The sequence below is a fragment of the Macaca nemestrina genome, chromosome 17, assembly GCF_043159975.1.
Source record: "Macaca nemestrina isolate mMacNem1 chromosome 17, mMacNem.hap1, whole genome shotgun sequence".
Classification (NCBI taxonomy): domain Eukaryota; kingdom Metazoa; phylum Chordata; class Mammalia; order Primates; family Cercopithecidae; genus Macaca; species Macaca nemestrina.
In genome coordinates this window covers 78312539-78336125 of record NC_092141.1, presented here as the reverse complement: position 1 = coordinate 78336125, position 23587 = coordinate 78312539, and the positions used below count along the sequence as shown (strand labels likewise).

The window sequence follows — 23587 nt, the reverse complement described above, 5'->3', positions numbered from 1 at the left end:
GGTGGATCACCTGAAGTCAGGAGTTCAGGACCAGCCTGGCCAACATGATGAATCTCTATCTCTACTAAAAATACAAAAATTAGCCAGGTGTAGTGTGGGCGCCTGTAATCCCAGCTACTCTGGAGGCTGAGGCAGGAGAATTGCTTAAAACTGGGAGTCAGAAGTTGCAGTGAGCTGAGGTTGCACCACTGCACTCCAATCTGGGCAACAGAGTGAAACTCCATCTCAAAAACAAAAACAAAAAATTACGATGATTTCTGATAGACTTCATTGTATAATCTGAATATCCTCCTCAACTCAGAAAGGAGATTAGGGACTACACACTGAACCGCGTGGGCCAACTCAGGACGACCATCAAAGGAGACAGAGTGGGGAACAAGCCAGGGAGGAAGGGGCTGGGCAGAGGCAGTGGAGGTGGTCAAGGAGGAAGTGAAGAATCATTTCACTTGGAGGTGATCCTCGCGGAGTTCCCTGTTTTGTTACGGGGCAGCCAGCTGTTAAAAACACTGTCTCTGGGCCAGGCACCGTGGCTCACGCCTGTAATCCCAGCACTTTGGGAGGCCGAGGTGGGCGGATCACGAGGTCAGGAGATCGAGACCATCTTGGTTAACACAGTGGAACCCCGTCTCTAGCAAAAATACAAAAAAAAATTAGCCGGGCGTGGTGGGGGGCGCCTGCAGGCCCAGCTACTCGGGAGGCTGAGGCAGGAGAATGGCGTGAACCTGGGAGGCAGAGTTTGCAGTGAGCCGAGATCGCACCACTGCACTCCAGCCTGGGCAACAGAGTGAGACTCTGTCTCAAAAAACAAACAAACAAACAAACAAACAAAAACCATTGTCTCTGACAATCCTTCGGAGGCCTCATAGACTTAAAAATCAGCTCCTAAAACCAGCACAGGATGGAGAAATTCACTTCAATTCTATTGGATGGGATTCTTTGGACAATTCATCTTAGTTCCTCATATTTTTTAAAAAGAAAGTTAGCAGAGAATCGTGCAACTTTTAAATCTGTTCAGAAGGCTTAGGTAGGAGAAATGACACTTCACCAGCCATTATAAGTTGCTTTTCATGCTGTTCTTGCAACTTCCAAATAATTAAGCAAATACATAATGGGAATATCAGTGTGAACAAAGAAGAAGCACAAGAAGAAAATTGCATTATTGGCCGGGTGCGGTGGCTCAAGCCTGTAATCCCAGCACTTTGGGAGGCCGAGACGGGCGGATCACGAGGCCAGGAGATCAAGAGACGATCCCGGCTAACACGGTGAAACCCCGTCTCTACTAAAAAATACAAAAAAACTAGCCGGGCGAGGTGGCAGGCGCCTGTAGTCCCAGCTACTCGGGAGGCTGAGGCAGGAGAACGGCGTAAACCCGGGAGGCGGAGCTTGCAGTGAGCTGAGATCCGGCCACTGCACTCCAGCCTGGGTGACAGAGCAAGACTCCGTCTCAAAAAAAAAAAGAAAATTGCATTATAATTTAATTACCCAAATATTTCATAAAACTTAGGAGCAAATGAGAGCTTATCCTTACTGATGAAAAATACTTTCATTGTCAGACATTTTTTGAGCACCTATTATTGATAAGCACAATGCTATAAGAGTCAGAGATATAAAGATATATAAGAAGAGGTTTAGTTACCCAGCAAGAGCTTTCAGACAAGACAGTCCATAAAAGGCAAACAACCATTACAGTGGTTAAAACTTGCAGCTGTACAATGTAGGCACTGGGAATCAAAATGAGAGCATTTGCAAAATATCCTTTGGCAGAGAACTGGTAAGAAACCCCACCATCATGATTCACATGTCACCATTTCTTGGACACAGAAAAATAACCCCTGCTGAGTATACAATCGGCTCCCCCTTGCCAGCCTGCTCCCCACAAAAACAAGCAAAGCTAAAAATGCGAAATATACTAAAGATTCTGAAGAAAAAAAAATATTTTATAAATGTGGATTACTAGTGTCCGTGTGTGGTTTAGTTAAAAGAACTTACGGACAGAGAATCTGTAGATCTGACTTTTACCTGTGACTCTACCTCTACTGTCTTCAGGAAAGTCACTCACTTCCAAGGCCTCAGTTAGCTTATTTGTAAAATGAGGTGATTGGACTATAAAACGTTCATGGCTCTAAATTCTATCACTTAATATCAGGATGCATAAATAGGCACATTAACGAAGGCTATGTTAAGGATATGTTAAGTCTGATTGACTTATATTACTTGTGAGGTCATTAAAATTGATTCTTAACAAGAATCTTAAAAGATTCTGGACTGAATTCTTTTAACAAATCTAAGAAATTTAAGTCAACCACCTTTTGTGATCAGGCATTGCACACGAAGCTAAAAGAAAAATCAGATTGAATTTCTCTGCAACAACGCGTATAACACAACCAGGTGCTATGTAAGAATTATTTATAAAACTAAAGAAAAACTAATTTTGCCTGAAAAGAGAACTGAAAATGCAGGAATGCCCAAAAGTAAGCTATTTCTCAGACTGGAATTTAATCAGATCACTACATTTTTCTTATTATTTTCATATAGGTCTGGATAGCTACAGACTACGTAAACAAAATGAGTTTATAAACTATGTGATAGTCGCTTAAGACATTAGGTTAAAATTAAAATTAGAGCTCATCAAGGAATTAAATTGTTCAGATACACAGAATCCAACTTTCAATCCATGATTACCTAACCTCTATAATATTGCTATTTTCTGGCTAACTTTGAAAATAATTTGATCCCCAAATTAATTATTATTATTATTATTTTTTTCTTGAGATGAAGTCTGGCTCCATTGCCCAGGCTGGAGTGCAGTGGCACGATCTCTGCTCACTGCAACCTCTGCCTCCCAGGCTCAAGTGATTCTCCTGCCTCAGCCTCCCAAGAAGCTCGGATTATAGGCATGCACCACCACGCCTGGCTAATTTTTGTATTTTTAGTGGAGACAGGGTTTCACCATGTTGGCCAGGCTGGTCTCGAACTCCTGACCTCAGGTGATCCACTTGCCTGGGCCTTCCAAAGTGGGGTTACAGGCGTAAGCCACCATGCCTGGCCACCCAAATTAAAATTTTAAGGATATATTTCATGAGAGAAAAAGAAATTTGGGCACACGAAACATAAATGTCAAAAAAAAGTGAGAAATGCAACTGCCTTATCACTAATGACATTAGAGTAGAATATTAATAGCTTTCATCAAACTGCCAAAGACTTTTTTAAATTGTTATAACCAGGATGAAGAAAGGTACCATCTTCCTGAAAAGCAATTTATTTGGCAATATTTACCATAATGCTTGAAAGGAGAGAATGGGCACATCTAAATATTATTGGTAGAGGGCCGGGCGCGGTGGCTCAAGCCTGTAATCCCAGCACTTTGGGAGGCCGAGACGGGCGGATCACGAGGTCAGGAGATCGAGACCATCCTGGCTAACACGGTGAAACCCCGTCTCTACTAAAAGATACAAAAATATAGCCGGGCGAGGTGGTGGGCGCCTGTCGTCCCAGCTACTCGGGAGGCTGAGGCAGGAGAATGGCGTGAACCCGGAGGCGGAGCTTGCAGTGAGCTGAGATCCGGCCACTGCACTCCAGCCCGGGTGACAGAGCGAGGCTCCGTCTCAAAAAAAAAAGAAAAAAATATATATATATTATTGGTAGAAATGAGATTTAGTGCTACCTCTATGGAGGGCAATTTAGCAATATATCTATACATGCCCTTTGACCCAGGACTTCCACTTCTAGGAATCATCCTAAAGAAATAATTGGACAAATGTATAAAGATGTATGTTCCAGGTATTCTTTACAGTACTGTGTATAGCGGTGCAAAAAAATGGAAACTATTTGAAAACTCAATGTGACATTAAGTAAACGGCTACATTCTTACAAATTAAAATATGCAGTCATTAAAAAGTAGGTAACCTTATGTGTACTACTACAGAAGGATATCCAAGATATATGGTAGAGTATAAAAAAGCAAGTTACAAAATACAATATATAGTGTGTAAAATAACATGTGCATACAAATGTGGAGATAGTACCCAAAAAACTAACAGTAATTAGCTCTGGGTGGTATGACTTTGAGTGAGTTTTATATTCTTATTGTGAATTTATCTTTGGTTTGAATTTTTTGATTGGCATATGTCTTCTTTTTTTTTTTGCAATAATAAAAAGCTATTTTCAGAAGGAAGAAAAGAGAATGGAGAGCGAAGAAGAACTGGACATTCATAGCCTGTGGTTTTGCTCCCTGGAATTTAATCTAAGGGCATAGTATGCATGATAATGTATGAACTGGTATGACCATCACGGAAATATTCATAATAGTGAAAGTTAATAAACATTGTGATTCTATTTAAATAAATACAATGGAAAAGGATACTATGAATGTAGAAATATATAAACTTGGGAATATTTTGCCATATATTGGTAAGTGAAACAAGAGGTAACAAAATAGACTTAGTTTTACACATATTCTGGATGCCTCATACACATAGATAGAAAAAAAAAGTCCAAAAGAATAAATGCCAAATGTAGGGATGCAGTAACTAGTCATTCTTATGTTTCCTTTTCTATGAAATGCTTCTATAATGAACAAGGGTTATTTATGAAATTTCTTTTAAGTTTTAAAAATATTCCTTGTAGATCTTTCAGATTTTAAAATACTGGAGAGTCATTAAAGTAACACTAATCCGTGAAAAACAAAGACAAGAGAATCTCAACTCTTTTCTCCAACATTAAATTTACCACCCAGAGACCCCTGAAGCCCCCTACAGTTAACATGCCACATGCTCTAAAAAACTGAACGCAATACTAATACAAAGCAAGCTCAGGAAACCCAAGGTACCTATTCTGATTTTGTGTCCTGAGATGTACGGGGTTATAAAACATACTGGCTCAGATTACAGGCTAAGCATGACAAGTCCGTCTGGTACAACCTAACAAAGGAATTTATAGAGAACAAGAAATTTACACATTCCATTTCCCAGGGTGGAATGAATTACAGACGCAAAGAACCGCAGTAGAGTTCAGACCTTTCCTACCACTCTGCTATATGCTTCTGAATTGTGCCTCATAGGCATTTCTTACATGATTTACTTATTGCTCTCTACAACAAAAATCAACTAGTATTTTTTAAAGGTGAATAGGAGGAGAAGTGAGAAAAGTGTATTTTAACTGGGTCAAACTTTTTGTATATTTTCAGGTGAACTGGGGGATGCCAGATCTCCCTAACTCCCTCTTTCTCTCCCTCCCTCCGAAGATCATTATGGCTGATAACAATAGTTTTTCTCTCCCGGGTAGTGTAGATGACACATTTTTCCTGTAGCTTGTCTTCCTGTAGTGTGCAGGAATTCCTGCACTTTCTGGGTGCCCTTCCTGTTAACTTACATTTCAGATTTCCTCAAAAGGCATTCTACTGCTTTAATATTTGAAAAATGTCAACTCAACCCCAGACAGCTAATATAAACAAGCTGAAAAGCATACCACCTAAAGTTACAACTGTGGAAAACAAAATTTCTTTTTCAGAAATTCTTTCTCGGAATCTCACTGTTGGTAAGGCTGTAGAGCAGTAACCCAGTCCTTCCAGCTTCCAGGGAGTCTGTAATTCCTTTGCCTCTGCTGTGCCTTAAATTAGAGGTCTGTTAAACCGAATTATAGTCATCTAGAAAGTTCGTAAAGGTCCTTGAATTGAACATGTTGTTAAATTCTTCAACACTATGAGATTGTATCCACCTTTCACTTTTCCTCCCATTTCTTTGGTTAGAATATTAAAAAGAAGTTTGGTACTGCAGAAAGTATTTTGGCCATTTGAGAATAGTGTAGCTGAATAAGGCCAATTTCACATTTAAAGTCCAGGCCAAGGCGGCTGGCTCATTTGCCATTTCTAAAATGATCACCCACTTCTTTCTACCAATAATTTTCCTTTTGGACAAGAACCCCATGTTCATTCCAGATGTACTTTCCAAGCAGAATCCAATTAAGAAAACTCATCTGGGTAAATGGGAATTGATTTGAAGGACCACCAGTACCTGATCCATTGGAAACACATCCACAGGGAAGAGTGCAGTGCTAATACCTCCTTTGGCTTCTCAAATCAAAAACGGGCTCTACTAAGAGGGAGCTATGTTCATAGTGAGTCCAAAAATATGCAAAAAGGAGCCTGATTTAGTTTAGATCCTAAAGTCCAAAGATAAGATCACAGTAAACACCACCTTCTTCATAAACCTTCCTGACTCTCCCCCAAATAGATAAATCACTTCCATTTTTAAACTCCAATAGCACCATTTCTCTTCAATACCTGTCCTGTTATCTTGTATTATAATGATTTCCTTACATTTTTGTTTTCACCAACCTGAAGGAGAAACTTCATTTTAAATATTTTTGTGTGTCCCCAAATCATGTGCACACATACACACACAATACATGCATACACATGCATATATATACACACATACGTATGTATATACATGCATATTGCAATATGTTACACATATATTAAACTGAATTGAATGAATGAGCGAATGTTTACCAAATACAAAGTAACTAAATGCCATCTCTTTAACACAGCAAAGCATGGACTGCCTCTTCTGAACTATGATTTCTCTACTCCATAAAGAGATTTTAGGTTTTCCCTATTTAAGGAACATCTCCACCTGATATGTCAATTCCTAGGTTCTTCAGCACTCTTAACTTTTCAGATTTCCATTCTCCCCTAATACTCAAAGAAAAGTAGAGCGCTACTTGGAATGCTTAACATTATTACTTCCTTCTTGGGCTGCTGAGATATAGGACTCTCATCAGGTAGAATTAAAAAGCGGTACAACAACTCCCCACATACCCTCCCAAAAAAGTGGCAAAAAGCTTATTAGACCCTTTAATTTCACCATGTCTTACTCAAATAGTGTCCCGGGTAGCCTAATTCAATAGTATCTAACACCTCTCTTCATCATTCCATACTTTCTCATATGGCATATGCTTTCTCTATGGTAAAGAAACAATTGTTCTGAAACAAGTGACTTGGGGTCCCAGGGGTACCTGACAGCACCCAGTCTGCTCCTTGATGTCATATCAGGAATTTTTTTAAATCCCCTTCCCAGGGTGACATTAAGCCTGCAAAATACAACTGTGTTTAAAAACAAAAATTAAGAAAATAAAATAAAAGAACATAAAGAAAACAACCATAACGTGAACTTCTGACCTATTATAGCCGACTAAACACACGAAGTTACACACTTAAAATATTTCATTATGGTTGTCAATGAAACAGTGCAGTCCCTTCACACTGCTGTCATGCTTAAAAGTACAGTTTTACCTCCAATATTTTTCCCCAAGATGCAAAGCATCTCCCAAATGGGCAGACATAAAACATTTAGGTCTTCACTGCTGCTTCTAAATTTTGGGAGCCAATAAGCAATTGGTGTAAAGTGCAAAATCTCAGAAGAGCAAGACTTGTCTGCTTTTTCGTGATATGCTGTTATTCACCCTTCACCTTTACTTCCTTTAAAAATCAAAAGTTCTCTGATGTTCAAGGCGATATCAATGGGAAATTTAGCTAAATACTGGCACCGCAATGGTCTATTCCCCAAAGAATATAAGATTACATTAATTTCCTAGTAGTTTAACTCAAGTTTTACCTTTCATCTTCACCTATAGAGTTTTTAAAAGTTTCTATTCCTGTTGCATACAAAATTACTTATAATATGGGTGCATAGTAAAGAATTTTACAATTATATAAAGCCTTGCACATTTAGACGCTACCAACCTGCTCTGTCTCTCCTGACTGTGCAAAAGGCAAAAAGAGCTCAGTAATCCTAGCAGAAGAATGCAAATAACGTCAATGCACAGCTGAACTGCAAGCCCTGCCTTACAGGAACTCTCTGTGTCTGCAAAAAAAGACACATACTAAACAGGAAATGCAACTGAGCTGTGGAAAACCTCAAACTTAAAAATGCAATCGCCAGGCGAAAATTGCATCCATGCATTCATAAATGCATGCACAACCCTTTGCATTTTTGCAACTAATGCAAATAGCCTCTTACCTTTCGACTGAGACATTTTCCCCTTTCCTTTGATGGGGGAGGGGAGCACAAAAGACTTTGCCTTGCTTCTCTTCTGTAGCTAGTTTTGCAACAAAGATGCAAGCTGCAGGCGTGCAATCTTCATGCAAGTGGAGTTTCTCTTGACCGATGCAGCAGATGGACTTTCAGGGAATCAAGATGGAAATGCACACCTTGCAAAACAGACTGGAAAGTGATTTTTCCCCCAGTTGCAACGTTAGGGAAGGCTGTGCTGCAGCTACATGATGGGCCAGGGCTGGCAGCTAAAAGCTCCAAACTTGGAACTGAGTATCTTAGTGCGCAGACGTCCTTCCTGCGAAGGGCGCGAAGGCCGCTGGGTAATGTAGTTCCCAGCGGAGTCCACCGGGCTCTGATTTAAGGAAACGTGGTCGCCTCGGTCGCTGAGCGAGATAACTGGGTGCGACAAAGATTGCGTCCAGATAAACAAGTCAGACACACTCAGTACAGTGATGGGTGAAAACCGGCAAGGCCAAGAAGGAGCGGCAGTTTTATTCTCGAAAGCCTCTGAAACAACAGCTAAAGAATATTAGGTTAGCTAAAGAGCTTTTGGCTTGTCTGGAAGGTCTGTTTGGGAGTTTTGTGTGTTGACTTTGCAGCTCAGCACCTGTTGTGCTGTTCTTGCCTGTAGACGTTTTACACTCACACCTCCATTTTTTGTTTGTTTGTTTAGGTGTTTTTTTTTTTTTTTTTTTTTTCTTTTTGAGACGGAGTCTCGCTCTATCGCCCAGGCTGGAGTGCAGTGGCGCGATCTCTGCTCACTGCAACCTCCGCCTCCCGGGTTCAAGCAATTCTCCTACCTTAGCCTCCCGAGTAGCTGGGATTACAGGCATGCGCCACCACGCCCGGCTAATGTTTTTGTATTTTTAGTAGAGACGGGGTGTCAACACTTGGCCAGGTTGGTCTCGAACTCCTGTCCTTGTGATCCGCCCGCCTCGGCTTCCCAAAGTGCTGGGATTACAGGCGTGAGCCACTGGGCCTGGCCACACCTCCATTTTTAAAAACATTTTTTCTAGTCTGAAAATGTATGGATGATTTGGCTGGCTGGAGGTAAGGTTACCTTTCCTCTGTAGAGAAGATGCAAAATTTTGTTTTGTGAGAAACGATCCAGGTCAGTTATTTCCAAGGAACCCGAAACTCAGTAGGGGGTGGGGGTGGGGAAGAAGATTGGAGGCTTCTCATTTCTCACAGGGTTACAGAGGAAGTTCTGCTTTTTATACGTCAAAGCTAACTTTATCAAAATTAAGGTATCTAGATGATTTTATCTCACCTGGGAGGAGAGTCCCTGGCCTAGGGGGAAAGTGGGTGGAAAGTGAATAAAGTCGAATGTCTTGAATTTATTCACTAAAATTAACAGATATTTGTTGCGTGTCCGACATGTGCCAGGCACCTTTCTAGGGTCCTGGGGTGTTCATTCATTATGTACCGCTCACACATAGTAGGTAGACAGCACCCTGATGGAGAACAGCGTCACCTCTTTCTCAAGGAAGCCAGAGATGCTTAGAACAATTCACTGCAAGGAATGGAGAGGAGCGAGCAGGGCATGGGCAAAAATGAGCTCAGACTTCTACTTCATGGAGCAGACAGACTCAGAAATGTTCTTTTAAGACAGAGAGGGAGGAACTGAGGAATTCAAGGAGGTGTGGACAAAGCACCGTGGCAGAAATAAGGACAGCCTCACTCAGAGGATGCCAAGGAGACCTCAATGCCTTGTGTGCAGGAGTGGTGAGGGCGGGGGGATTTTACAGGTGAGGACTCCCCAGGGCCTTAAAAGGTGGGCTAGAGGTTTAGACTTTATTCTGCAGGTACTTTCGGGGAGTTGAAAGGGTCTTGCAAAGGGGTGTAACTTAATCCAAGCATTGTTTTAAGAAAGTAAATTTGCCCTTAGCAATCAAGGTGGGTTGGAACTGGGAGAGGCTAGAGATAGGTCAGGTCAGTAGTGAAAGGCAAAAAGAGGCACTTTGAAAGAAGATGCAGCTAGATTTGATGACTGCTAATGAAAACTATTGGAATTGTATTTAGAATGCTGGAAGCCAGGACCATCTGCATAAGGGATGCATTAGAGGGAAGGAAGCAGTCTTATTTCAGCTGCAAACCAGCAAATCAACTCTTAAATATGCAACAGGTTGTGAGACTAACATTAATTTACTTAAGTTGGTCCCCTTTATTGACATTCTTGAGAATTAGTCAAGGCAATCTAATCTCCGTATTAGCTTCTGCCCCTAAGAGGAAGGCATTTCTGATCCATGAACACCGGTGCAAGGACTTTGTAACTCTTTTACTGTCCTTCTAGGCTAACTCATGTTGTCCCTTCCCTCCTGTCTTATATACATACAAGGTCAGCACCCCCTCAAACCAGCATGGTTTCCTAAGTCTCATTTAACCAGTAGACATAATGTGTGAAAATCTAGTTCACTTTCCCAAACACTGATGGAGCCAGGCCCTGGGATAGCTACTGGAGCTTTCTGTAAACTGGTTTAGTCCAGGCAGGGCCTGAATAGTCACCTAGAGCTTGCTTCAATTTGCATTTTATGTGGTCAGCTGCATTGCTCTTAAATAGCCCTGGACTCCCTTCTTTATGGAAGAGTTCTAATCACAACTTGCCTGGTGCATTTTGCCACTGTCATTACTGCTCTTACTTTCTCTGCATAGGCGTGCAGAGTCCACAGCTGACAAATGGATTGTATCTTGAAAGTCAGTCTGCAATTCATTTTCCCATAGCACCAAACAATATGTTCAACAGCTTATATACACACACAAGCACACATGCATACACAAAACACCTCTCATCCATAAATTGGCTGAATCATCTATTTAAAGATAGCCAAATTTTATATCATATTTCTTTCTTTTTTTTTTTTTTTTTTTTTTTTGAGACGGAGTCTCACGCTGTTGCCCAGGCTGGAGTGCAGTGGCGCGATCTCGGCTCACTGCAAGCTCCGCCTCCCGGGTTCCCGCCATTCTCCTGCCTCAGCCTCCCGAGTAGCTGGGACTACAGGCGCCCGCCACCGCGCCCGGCTAATTTTTTGTATTTTTAGTAGAGACGGGGTTTCACTGTGGTCTCGATCTCCTGACCTTGTGATCCGCCCGCCTCGGCCTCCCAAAGTGCTGGGATTACAGGCTTGAGCCACCGCGCCCGGCCACTATATCATATTTCTTTCTGGGAAAAATATATCCTGAATTTCAAGTGGGAAATTGGGATGACGGGGAACTCAACCTCTCTGTGAAGTCTTAGTTCCAGAAGAAAAAGTTCTTCTTCCTGCCTTGGTGTTCAGAGGTTTCCTCTCCCATATACCTGGGTGGTGGAAGAGGAGGTACCTGTGCTCCTCTTCTTGCCAATCTTCATGGTATCACTGGTACCAGGAGGAGAATCCCCCCCATTGTGGCGTAAGAAGGCAAGAGCGAATTCCCTTCAGGACTCTTCTTTTATGTGCACATCAAGTATTTATCTTCAGGTGGTCCATGCTTCTGTTTTAAATCCCCCATCTTTTTTTTTTTTTTTTTTTTGAGACAGAGTCCTCGCTCTGTCACCCAGGCTGGAGTGCAGTGGCGCGATCTCGGCTCCCTACAACCTCCACCTCCCAGGTTCAAGCGGTTCTCCTGCCTTAGCCTCCCGAATAGCTGAGATTACAGGCGCCCGCCACCACACCCAGCTAATTTTTGCATTTTTAATAGAGATAGGGTTTCACCGTGTTGGTCAGGCTGGTCTCAAACTCCTGACCTCAAGTGATCCATCCACCTTGGCTTCCCAAAGTGCTGGGATTACAGGCGTGAACCACCGTGCCTGGCCTCCCCCATCTTTTTAATTGTTTGTTTGTTTGTTTGTTTTATTTTTTTTTAATTTTTTGAGACAGAGTCTCACTCTGTTGCCCAGCCTGGAGTGCAGTGGTGTGATCTCAGCTCACTGCAGCCTCTGCCTCCCAGATTCTCCCACCTCAGCCTCCAGAGTAGCTGGGGTTACAGGTGCATGCCACCAAGCCTGACTATGTTTGTTTGTTTTTAGGGACAAGGGTCTTGCTTTGTCTTCCAAGCTGGACTGCAGTGGCCTGATCATAGATCACTGCAGCCTCAAACTCCTGGGCTCAAGAGATTCTCCCGCTTCAGCCTCCCAAGTAGCTGGGACTGCAAGTGTGAGCTACCATGCCCAGCTAATTTTTGTTATTTTTTATTGTAGAAACAGAGTTGCTACATTGCCCAGACTGGTCTCAAAGTCCTGGCTTCAAGCGATCCTTCTGCCTCAACCTCCAAAAGTGCTGGGATTACAGGCACCAATCTTTGTAATTTTCTGCACTTCAGATCTTTCTAAAATACAAGTCAGATGCACTCTCAGCTTGTAAATATCCTCAGGATCTGTTCCAGACTCCATGGCATGGTATAGTTGGTTCCTCAAGACCTGGGCTCTGCTTTCTCTCCAGCTTCATTTCTCATCGTATGTTGACATTAGAGTCAGGAGAAGGCAGGTTTTCTCCCTCCTTGCTGTTAGGTACATGCTCTCTCCTTTTTTTTTTTTTTTTTTTTTTTTTTTTTTTTTTTGGAGACAGAATCTCACTCTGTCGCAGTAGCACGATCTTTGCTGACTACAACCTCCACCTCCCAGATTCAAGCAACTCTCCTACCTCAACCTCCCGAGTAGCTGGGATTACAGGTGTGCACCACCACATCCAGCTAATTTTTGTATTTTTAGTAGAGAAAGGGTTTCACCAGTTGGCCAGGCTGGTCGTGAACTCCTGACCTCAAGAGATCCACCCACCTTGGCCTCCCAAACTGCTGGGATTGCAGGCATGAGCCACCACACTCAGCCTGGTACATTCTCTCTGTCTAGCAAGTCTTTTCCATTTTCTACCTAGTTCCTTCTGACTTGTCCTTGAAGACTCAACAGGCACGTCCTTTGGGCTGTCTTCTCAGCCACCCTCTGTAACACATCACCCTGAATTCCAACAAGGGAGTTATCACTAGCAGGGAAACTTGAGCACCTCACCTGGAAAGAGCCTTGTGCTGTCAGGTTCGAGGTATGAGATCCTTGGAAGGAGGCCCCTAGGTTAGGTCAGACTGGCATCTGAAGGAATTATTCTAGAGGCATATGCAGGGAGGAGGAGGTCAAGGAGGTGTCACGTATATTCCACAGGCCAGGAACAGTACCTGCGACTTAATATCTGACTATCAGTGTTTCTAAACTGGGGGTAATCTTGCCTCCCAAGCGATGTTTGGTAAGTCTGGAAATCTTGTGGGTTATCGCAATAGGGGGAGAGAGTATGATACTGGGATCTAATGGGTATACTGGTATACAGGGATACTGGTAATCATACTGTAGCGTACAGAAAGCCCCCACAACAAAGAATTATCTGGTCCAGATGTCAATAGTGCTGAGTTTGAGAAACTCTGCTGCATACCATGAGAAGTTACTAGACGCTCTACTTTTTTTTTTTTTTTTTTTTTGAGATGGAGTTTCACTCTTTTTGCCCAGGTTGGAGTGCAGTGGTGCGATCTCAGCTCACTGCAACCTCCGCCTCCCAAGTTCAAGTAATTCTCCTGCCTCAGCCTCCTGAGTAGCTGGGACTACAGGTGTGCACCACCACGCCCAGTTTATTTTGTATTTTTAGTAGAGACGGGGTTTTACCATGTTGGCCAGGGCTAGTCTTGAGCTCCTGACCCCAGGTGATCCACCTGCCTCGGCCTCTCAAAGGGCTGGGATTACAGGCATGAACCACCTTGCCCGGCCTAAACGCTATACTTTTAAGTTAATTTAAAGCTAATGAGATTTAGTGATGGGATATTTTAACATGGGAGAAACACTAGAATCTAAGAGATTTGGATTCTAATTCTGGCTGTAGAAAAAGTTAGCTGTGTCTCCTAAGGCACATCATTTTACCTTTCTGGGCCTCTTTTAGTTCCACTATAAAATAAGGAGACTCAGACTAAGGCCTCTTCCAGTTCTAGCATTCCATGTCTCTAAACCCAACTCACCTGTTTGATTGAAACCACTAATGATTTAAAGAGAGAAGAGAATTGTGATCACACATTCTATTTTGTACACTGGCTAAACATCTTTCTGATCCCTTGTTTTGGCAAGCCACTGATGACTCTCATAATAACGTCTCTTAAGAGATGAGACAGGCCGGGCGCGGTGGCTCAAGCCTGTAATCCCAGCACTTTGGGAGGCTGAGGCAGGTGGATCACCTGAGGTCAGGAGTTCGAGACTAGCCCTGGTCAACATAGTGAAACGCCGTCTCTACTAAAAATACAAAATGAGCTGGGTGTGGTGGTGCACACCTATAATCCCAGCTACTCAGGAGGCTGAGGCAGGAGAATTACTTGAACTTGGGAGGCGGAGTTTGCAGTGAGCCAAGATCGTGCCACTGCACTCCAGTCTGGGCAACAGAGCGAGACTCCGTCTCAAAAAAAAAGAGATGAGACAAGAAATACTCATACTACCATTTGAAATACTGCCTTCTAGGTAGTAATACAAATCTGCCCATGACGTTTATGAATGTTTTCCAACAGTGTCTACTAGATGTCAGAAACAAGAGAAAGGAAGATACCAAAGTTCAAGCTAAGAACTCAAGTCTAAATTTCTACTTTTCCAGACTCAAGAAAATCATTGCATATACAGGTGTGTTACATATAGTGAAGTATATGGGGGAGAAGCAGGTGGAGGATTCATTTAAGGGACTGGATGGCAAGTTGTGATGGTAAAATATTTTTAAGTACCGTTCTTTTATTTAACTGCACTGAAGTCTCACAATAAACTATGATTACCAGCAGAAATTCTAGAAATCTCAGTATGATTCAACTTACAAATGGCTGGCTATATCTGTTTAGCCTTATCTCCCTTTCATCCACTATAGGATTCCTTTGTTTAAGCAATCCAGTCCAAACAGGATTACCTATCCCATTGAGCCATGAATTGACACGGCAGCACTTCTATACCTTAGTGCATATTGTCCTGTGATTTCGTTCTGTGACTTTGCCTTTTGCTGGCCTCCACTGCCATCTTTATTTTCTAACCTCTATTCTTCATTTGAGGTTCTAGGTCATGTCTTCCATGAAGATGTCCTTGATCACATCCCTCTGTCCTGTAAAAGAGTATCCACCCTTTTAAATTCTGGTGGCATCTATTAGCTCTTATGTGCCATATATCTGATATTATCTCTCAGTAACCTTACTTAACTACTAATTTTACCTTTTCTACAAAATGGTATGTTCCCTGCACCCTCCTAACCTACTCCTTTGGGAAGACCTTGCCTGTCTGTATTTGGCCCTTGACTCTAAGCTTAAGCAGGGACAGTTTCATCAACATTATGTAGCCCCAGGTCTGGCATTTGTCATGCAGATAATATGTGCTCAACCAATATTTGTTTATCTGATGTTTGCATGGATTTATTATCTACTGAATGAATTCATCTAAAATAGGTTGATTATCTGTTATCTTAGCCTTCTTTGTTAAAAGTTAAAGAAACACCAACATAAAGATTTGCTAAGAAGAAGAATTTTTTTTTTTTTTTCTTTTTGAGATGGAGTTTCACTCTGTCATTAGGCTGGAGTGCAGTAGCGCGATCTGGGCTCACTGCAACCCCGCCTCCTGGATTCAAGCAATTCTCCTGCCTCAGCCTCCCAAGTAGCTGGGACTACAGGCACGCGCCATCACGCCCAGCTAATTTTTTTGCATTCTTAGTAGAGACAGTGTTTCACCATGTTGACCAGGATGGTCTAGATCTCTTGACCTTGTGATCCACCTGCCTCGGCCTCCCAAAGTGCTGGATTACATGCATGAGCCACCAGACCCAGCCTAAGAATTTTTATTTAATTATAATATCTTATTAAAAGCATTTTGGCTAATACTTTCTTGAAACTCCTATTAAGATTCTAGATTTTCAAATCACTGTCAACAAATCTTTATAATTAACGGTGCCTAATGTATCTTATGGAAATGCCAACGAACTATCTAGAGTCCTTATTGGATGACATTCTCATTGAATTAAAAAATGTATAAACTGAACGTTCAACATTTCTTAGTAATTAAATAGCCATTTAGAGCCCCAGTGTGATGCTGTTACAACCTTTTCCTCAAAACCACATTGCATCTTGGACGGGCATGTTAGCATGAGCCAACTGGAAACAAGATGTAGGTTCTGGGAAAGTAAGAATAGACATTATTCCAGCCTAGCATTCACCCTTCAAAAGTGTCAGCATATCATCTGTGTGTTAAAGCACTGGCAAGTAGTGAACTACTCTGAATCATTAGATTGAGTAATACAGGGCACGCAAAACATTTCAAGTTCTGTTAAGAGAGAAACTTGGAATGTTGTCTAATCTAACAAACAGCGTATACTTTTTCTCTTCTACCCTAATCAATCAATCTTTCGTTCCTTATACAGTTGTCCCTTGGTATCCATGGGTTTGGTTCCATGGCCTTCCTCAAATACCAAAATCCATTGATCTCTGATGCAAAATGACATAGTATTTGCATAGAACCTATACACATATTCCCATATACATTAAATCATCTCTAGATTATGTATAGTACCTAATACAATATAAATGCTATGTTAATAGTTGTCAGACTATATTGTTTAGAGAATACTGACATGAAAAAAAAGTCTGTATATGTTCAGTACAGACGGAATATTTTTCTGAGTATTTTTGATCCACAGTTGGTTGAATCCTTGTATATGGAGAGCCAACTATATATATATATATATGAATATATATACACATATCACACATCTGTGTATATTTTGCTCTCTCTTACCACACTCACTCATTTTCTGCCGGTCCTGCCCTGCCTGGCTTCAGAAAATCTGAAGACACCAGAGCTCTACAGAAAGCCAAATAAATGGCAGCGCTCTCTCTGTAAAGTTTCAGTTACGCTTAGATTTGGAACTCCTTTGTAACTCACCTAATCAATTTCATATTTAACTAATTACTGGCTTGTCTTATATGGGTTGATTGAGAAAGCATTGCACATTGGTCACCCAGAGTCCTAGCTTCTCACTTTACCACTTCTCCCAGAGAAGATGTCTTCATAAGCTCATGTTTATACTGTACCTTGTTTTTCAAACTTAAAGAATTGAAGAATCTCACTGTGGCTACCGCTTCAGCTTTCAAAGGTAATATACTACAGAGGGCTCAGGGTGATTGATGGATGCCCAGTGACATGAGGGGTGTGTAGTGAACATTTATTAAGTTATAGAGCCGGGTGCGGTGGCTCACGCCTGTAATCCCAGCACTTTGGGAGGCCGAGGCAGGCGGATTATGAGGTCAAGAGATGGAGACTATCCTGTCTAACATGGTGAAACCCCGTCTCTACTAAAAATACAAAAAAATTAGCCGGGCGTGGTGGCGGGCGCCTGTAGTCCCAGCTACTCAGGAGGCTGAGGCAGGAAAATGGTGTCAACCCGGGAAGAGGAGCTTGCAGTGAGCCAAGATGGCGCCACTGCACTCCAGCCTGGGTGACAGAGCTAGACTCCGTCTCAAAAAAAAAAAAAAAAAAGTTATAGAGAGAGCAGAGAGAATTCCTTTAAAATAGGGGTTGTCAAATTGTGACCTATGGTCCAAATCCAGCCTGCTGGCTTTCTTATTATAAGTAAAGGGGTTTTTTTTGTTTTGTTTTGTTTTTTGTTTGTTTGTTTTTGCTTTTGTTTTAGTCTTGCTCTGTCACACAGGCTGGAGTGCAATGGCGCGATCTTAGCTCACTGCAACCTCGGCTTCCCAGGTTCAAGCGATTCTCCTGCCTCAGCCTCCTAAGTAGCTGGGATTACAGGTGCCCACCATCATGCCCAGCTAATTGTTGTATTTTTTAGTAGAGACAGGGTTTCACCATCTTGGCCAGGCTGGCCTCAATCTCCTGACCTCAGCTGATCTACCCGCCTTGGCCTCCCAAAGTGCTGGGATTATAGGCATGAGCCACCATGCCCTGCCACAAGTAAAGTTTTATTGAACCACAGCCATGCCCATCCATTTAAGTATTGTCTATGGCTGTTTTTGTATTTCCCCAGAGATGAATATTAGCAACAGAGAGCATCCGGCCCCTAAAGTCTAAAATATTTACCGTCTGGTCCTTTACAGGATAAATGTGTAGATCCCTGCTTTACAAACTGGTCTTGACTACCTGTTTCCATAAACTCCAGTTACTGATAAATGCATTATAAGTCATGAATCTTGCAATGTAAGAAAAAAGGATTGGCCAGGTGTGGTAGCTCATGCCTGTGATCCCAACACTTTGGGAGATCGAGATGGAAGAATTGCTTGAGCCTGGGCAACGTGGCTAGACCTTGTCTCTATTTAAAAAAAAAAAAAAAAAGTTAATAAAATAAATAAATAAAATTTTATAAACAGACAAAAGGATTTCTCAGTTTTTCTCGAGTATATATCTGATTTTCCACCTATTTTACTTTTCTTTCATATCTCTCAGGATGTCCAAGTCCTGGTACATTTAAGTAGTAGGTCTATGTATTTAGAGAGGGACTAGAAAAATCAAAATATAGAATACAGCCTAAGAAATGCCCACTGTAAAAGACATATCTCACAAATTCTTCTTTTTAATCTCAGAGACCAAAAGAAATAAGAGGGAAGCACCTCAGTTTATTATATTTCATTTTTTAAGTCTTAAGTCTTAAGTCTTTTCTTAAGACTTACAATAATGACAGGGTATAGTTTACAAAAGCGTTATAGTATGATTTCTGGTCAGAGACGCTTAAAATTCTGAGAAACCCTGTTATACACCATGAGTAATGTTAATAACATTTTTGTAATATTTTACAGTTTACAGTCTCTTTCCACACACACCATATCATTTTATCCTTACAATGACACTGTGAAATGGGTTGTTCCAGCACCCCAGTTTGTCATCATCACCTCAGGGTGCTTTGCTTTCGCAAGATGGAAAAATCTGTGATTTGAAACCGTCTTGACCGCAGAAGTAAAAATGTGTCTTGTAATTCCTACTTCCTTACTGTAAACGATCTAATCTAGTATTAAGCTAGGTAACTTTTCCTAAGTGCCCTGGAAATGTGTCCTTTTCAGGCTAAGAGTCATCTAGCAACATTCTGGCTCATTTTATATTAGTTGTTAATAGGACAAGCTCAATTCAGGACTTACAAAGTCCACAGCAAATCTGTATATCTCCCTAACACTCTGTACCTTGGCCAATACACTGTGACAATTCAATAAATGCTGTACTATTTGAGGATGAGTTAGAAACACTGATATAGGACAAAGTGTTGTGCCCTTCAAGGCTCCTTGGTATGTTTACATTGATATTAATAGATGGTCCTAGACTTCAGTCGCAGACCTGAATAATTCAGGTCATACTGAACTACTGCACTTTTTAGAAAACTGTAAAATATTCTGGGAAATTTTTTAGGTAAGTGACATATGCAAGTTATAGAAAAAGTTTAAAAGTCCACAGAAAATGAAGTTGTCTGAACTACAGTTGTGTAGAAATAATCAGATAGTCAATATAACAAATAAACTTGTTCTTAAACTGTTCCATTTGGATTTGCATCTAGAGGGAACGTTTTATAATTAACAACATATGGCAGATAAGTAGAAAATACTACTGATTTTTAAATATTTATTCCCTTTTGAGATTGATAGACTACTAATTGTATCTATAGACCAAAGTCAAAAAACCAATGAGTTTTATCTCTTGGGCTTTTTGTTTCTTTTTTTGTTTTGTTTGAGACCCGGTCTCACTTTTATCACCCAGGCTGGAATGCAGTGGTGCAATCATAGCTAACTGCGGCCTTGACCTCCTGAGCTCAGGTGATCCTCCCACCTCAGCCTCCCAAGTAGCTGGGACTACAGATGCACATTACCAAACCTGGCTAATTTTTACATATATATTTTGTAGAATCAGAGTTTCATCATGTTGCTCAGGCAGGTCTCAAACTCCTGGGCTCAAGCAATCTGCCCGCCTCAGCCTCCCAAAGTGCTGAGATTACAGGCATGAGCCACTGTACCCAGTCTAGTTCTAAATGTTTTAAAATTAACATATCACACAATTGAATAGTATTTTATCAGTATTATGTGGCTGTATAGTATTGAAAAGTAGCTATTTGAGAGTATAATGAACACTAATGGCATTTTATAAATTGGGCTTCCTATTATCCATAAAGATTATGTCTAACCTTGTAGCGCGGCAGCGTGAGCTACACGCTATACATTTGTTAATTATTCTGTATCAGACAGTATAAGAAGTAAAATGGCAGAGACATTAGATTATACTCTACGGCCACCAGAATTCTTTGGAAGTGTGTCCTAGAACCTCTTTCTGGCAGCCTTACCTTACTGGCATTTCGATGGAAAATGGAGAGAACCTAGAAACCCTGTACGTTGGCTAAAGATAACTGAAGATGTCCATTTTATAGGTCTTTATTTGTTCTTTTGGTTCTGGTTTGTTTTTTGACCCAAATAAATATCAAAATGAATTTATTAAACATTTTTGGGGGCATATTGCCAAATCGGATGCTACTATATATAAAGAAACTGTGTGGAGTATGGTAACACCATCTGGCACGATGAATAAATTTTGGGATGCTTGTGGAATTTTCAAAGAAAAATGTAGGAAATTTTGTGCATAATTTTCTTAAACTTATTTTTATGAGATCTAGGATTATACAGGTTTTCAATAGACATTTGGATGATTTTTGTTAATACCCAGATAATCCTTTAGGAAAAATATAATGCCTGGCTTTTACTTTTAAAAATGCATTGTTTTGGGGCCGGGTGCGGTGGCTAATGCCTGTAATTCCAGCACTTTGGGAGGCTGAGGCGGGTGGATCATAAGGTCAGGAGTTCAAAACCAGCTTGGCCAAGAGGGTGAAACCCCGTCTCTACTAAAAATAGAAAAAATAGCCGGGCATGGTGGCGGGTGCCTGTAATCCCAGTTACTCGGGAGGCTGAAGCAAGAGAATCACTTGGACCCAGGTGGCAGAGGTTGCAGTGAGCCGAGATCACACCACTGTACTCCAGCCTGGGCAATAGAGTGAGACTCCATAACAAAAATAAAATAAATAAAATTCATTGTTTTGTACAATAGGGGCTTCTAACAGTAGTTATTTAAAATGTGCTATGTAAAATATTTTTAAAGGATTTATGAGCATTGTAATGCAGCATACCTCAGAGTTATTGAGGGTTTGGTTTCAGACCACTGTAGTAAAGCAAATTTTGCAATAAAGTGAGTCACACAAGTTTTTTGGTTTCCCAGTGCATATAAAAGTTATGTTGACACTATACTGTAGTCTATTAAGTGTACAATAGAATTGTGTTCATAAAAAAGTATATACATTAATTTTAAAATACTTTTTCTTTTTTTTAAAAAAAAAATTTCTTTTTTTTTTTTCTTCAGACAGAGTCTTACTCTGTTGCCCAGGCTAGAGTACAATGGTGTGATCTTGGCTCACTGTAATTCCGCCACCCAGGTTCAAGAGATTCTCCCGCTTCAGCCTCCTGAGTAGCTGGGACTACATGCATGTGCCACCATGCCCAGTTAATTTTTGTATTTTTTAATAGAGATGGGATATCACTATGTTGGACAGGCTGGTCTCGAACTCCTGACCTCGGATGATCCACCCACTTGGACCTCCCAAAGTGCTAGGATTACAGGTGTGAGCCACCGCACCCAGCTCTTTTTTTCTTTAGAGATGGGCTTTCGCTCTGTTACCCAGGCTGGAGTGCAGTGGCATGGTCATAGCTCACTGCAGCTTCAAACTCCTGGGCTCAAGCAATCCTTGCACTTCAGCCTCTAGACTGGCTTGGATTACAGGAGTGAGCCACCATGCCTAGCGCAAAAAAAATACTTTGGTGCTGAAAAATGCTAATGAGTCTTCATCAAGTCATAATGTTTTTTGCTGCTGGACAGTCTTGCCTTGATGTTGATGGCTGCTTACTGATCAGAGTAGTCGCTGCTGAAGGTCGAGGTGGCTGTGGCAATTTCTTAAAATAAGACAACAGTGAAATGTGTCACCTCAATAGGCTTCTTTTGATGAAACATTCGTCTGTAGCATGCGATGCTGTTTGATAGCATTTTACCCACAGTGAAACTTCTTTCGAAATTGAAGTCAATCCCCTCAAGCCCTGTTGCTGCTTTAACTAAGTTGATGTAATATTCTAAATCCTTTGTTGTCATTTCAACAATGTTCACAGCATCTTCACTAACAATAGATTGCATCTCAATAAAACACTTTCTTTGCTCCTTCAGAGGAAGTAACTCCTTCTCCAAGTTTGATCATGAGATTGCAGAAATTCAGTCCCATCTTCAGAGTTCACATCTCATTCTAGTTCTCTTCATATTTCCAGTACACCTGAAATTATTTCCTCTACTGAAGTCTTGAACCCCTCAAAGTCATCCACGAGGGTCGGAATCAACTTCTTCCAAACTCCTGTTCATGTTGATGTTGTCACCTCCTCCCATGACTCATGAATGTTCTTAATGCCATCTACAATGAGGAAGCTTTTCTGGAAGGATTTCAATGTACTTACTTTGTGCAGATTTATCAGAAGAATCACTATCTATAGCACCTATAGCCGTACAAAATGTATTATTTAAATAATAAGACTAAAAAGTCAAAATTACTTTTTGATCCATGGGCTGCAAAATGCATGTTGTGTTAGCAGGCATGCAAGCAACACTCATCTCAGTGCATCTCCATCAGCACTCTTGGGTGACCAGGTGTGTTGTCAATGAGCAGTAATATTTTGAAAAAATATTTTTTTGAGCGGTAGGTCTCAACAGTGGATTTAAAATATTCAGTAATCCATGCCATAAACAGATGTGCTGTCTGTCATCGAGGCTTTGTTGTTCCACTAATAGAGTCCAAGCCGAGTAAAGTTAGCATAATTCTCTCTCTCTCTCTGTCTCTCTGAGACAGCCTCATTCTGGTGTGATCACAACTCACTGCAGCCTCTACCTCCCGGGCTCAAGTGATCCTCTTACCTCAGCCTCCCAAGTAGCTGGGACTACAGGTGCATGCCACCACCCATGCGTGGTTAATTTTTGTTGTTTTTATGGAGAGGCAGGGTTTCAACATGTTACCCAAGCTGGTCTCAAACTCCTGGGCTCAAGTGATCCACCCACCTCAGCCTCCCAAATTGTTAGAATTACAGGCATGAGCCACCACACCCAACCCTAGCATAATTCTTAAGGCCCTAGGGTTTTCAGAATGGTAACTAAGCACTGGCATCAACCTAAGTCACCAGCTGCTTTAGTCCCTAACAAGAGTGTCAGCCTGTTCTTTGAAGCTTTGAAGTCAGGTATTGACTTCACCTTTCTTGCCATGAAAGTCTTAGACGGCATCTCCTTCCAATAGAAGGCTGTTTCATCTATGCAAAAAGTCTGTTGTTTGGTGTAGCCATCTTCATCAATGATCTTAGCTAGATGGTCTGGATAACTTACTGCAGCTTCTGTATCAGCCCTTGCTGTTTCATCTTGCAGTTTTGTGTTATGGAGATGGCTCCTTTCCTTAAACCTTATGGACCAACCTCTTAAAGCTTCAAAGTGTTCTTCTTCAGCTTCCTCACCTGTCTCAGCC

The 23587-nt window shown here is 41.4% G+C and overlaps 1 protein-coding gene across 1 annotated transcript in view; it reads right to left on the bottom strand.

The window, feature by feature from the left end:
• LOC105469063 (mitogen-activated protein kinase kinase 6) overlaps positions 1-8328 on the bottom strand; it is a 142580-nt gene extending 134252 nt beyond the window's left edge. The window contains exon 1 of the mRNA XM_011719639.3: positions 8022-8328. Within this exon, the coding sequence (XP_011717941.1) occupies positions 8022-8037 (16 nt within the window). The 5' untranslated portion in view covers positions 8038-8328. The remainder of the gene's footprint in view (positions 1-8021) is intronic.
• Positions 8329-23587: the final 15259 nt, after the last annotated feature.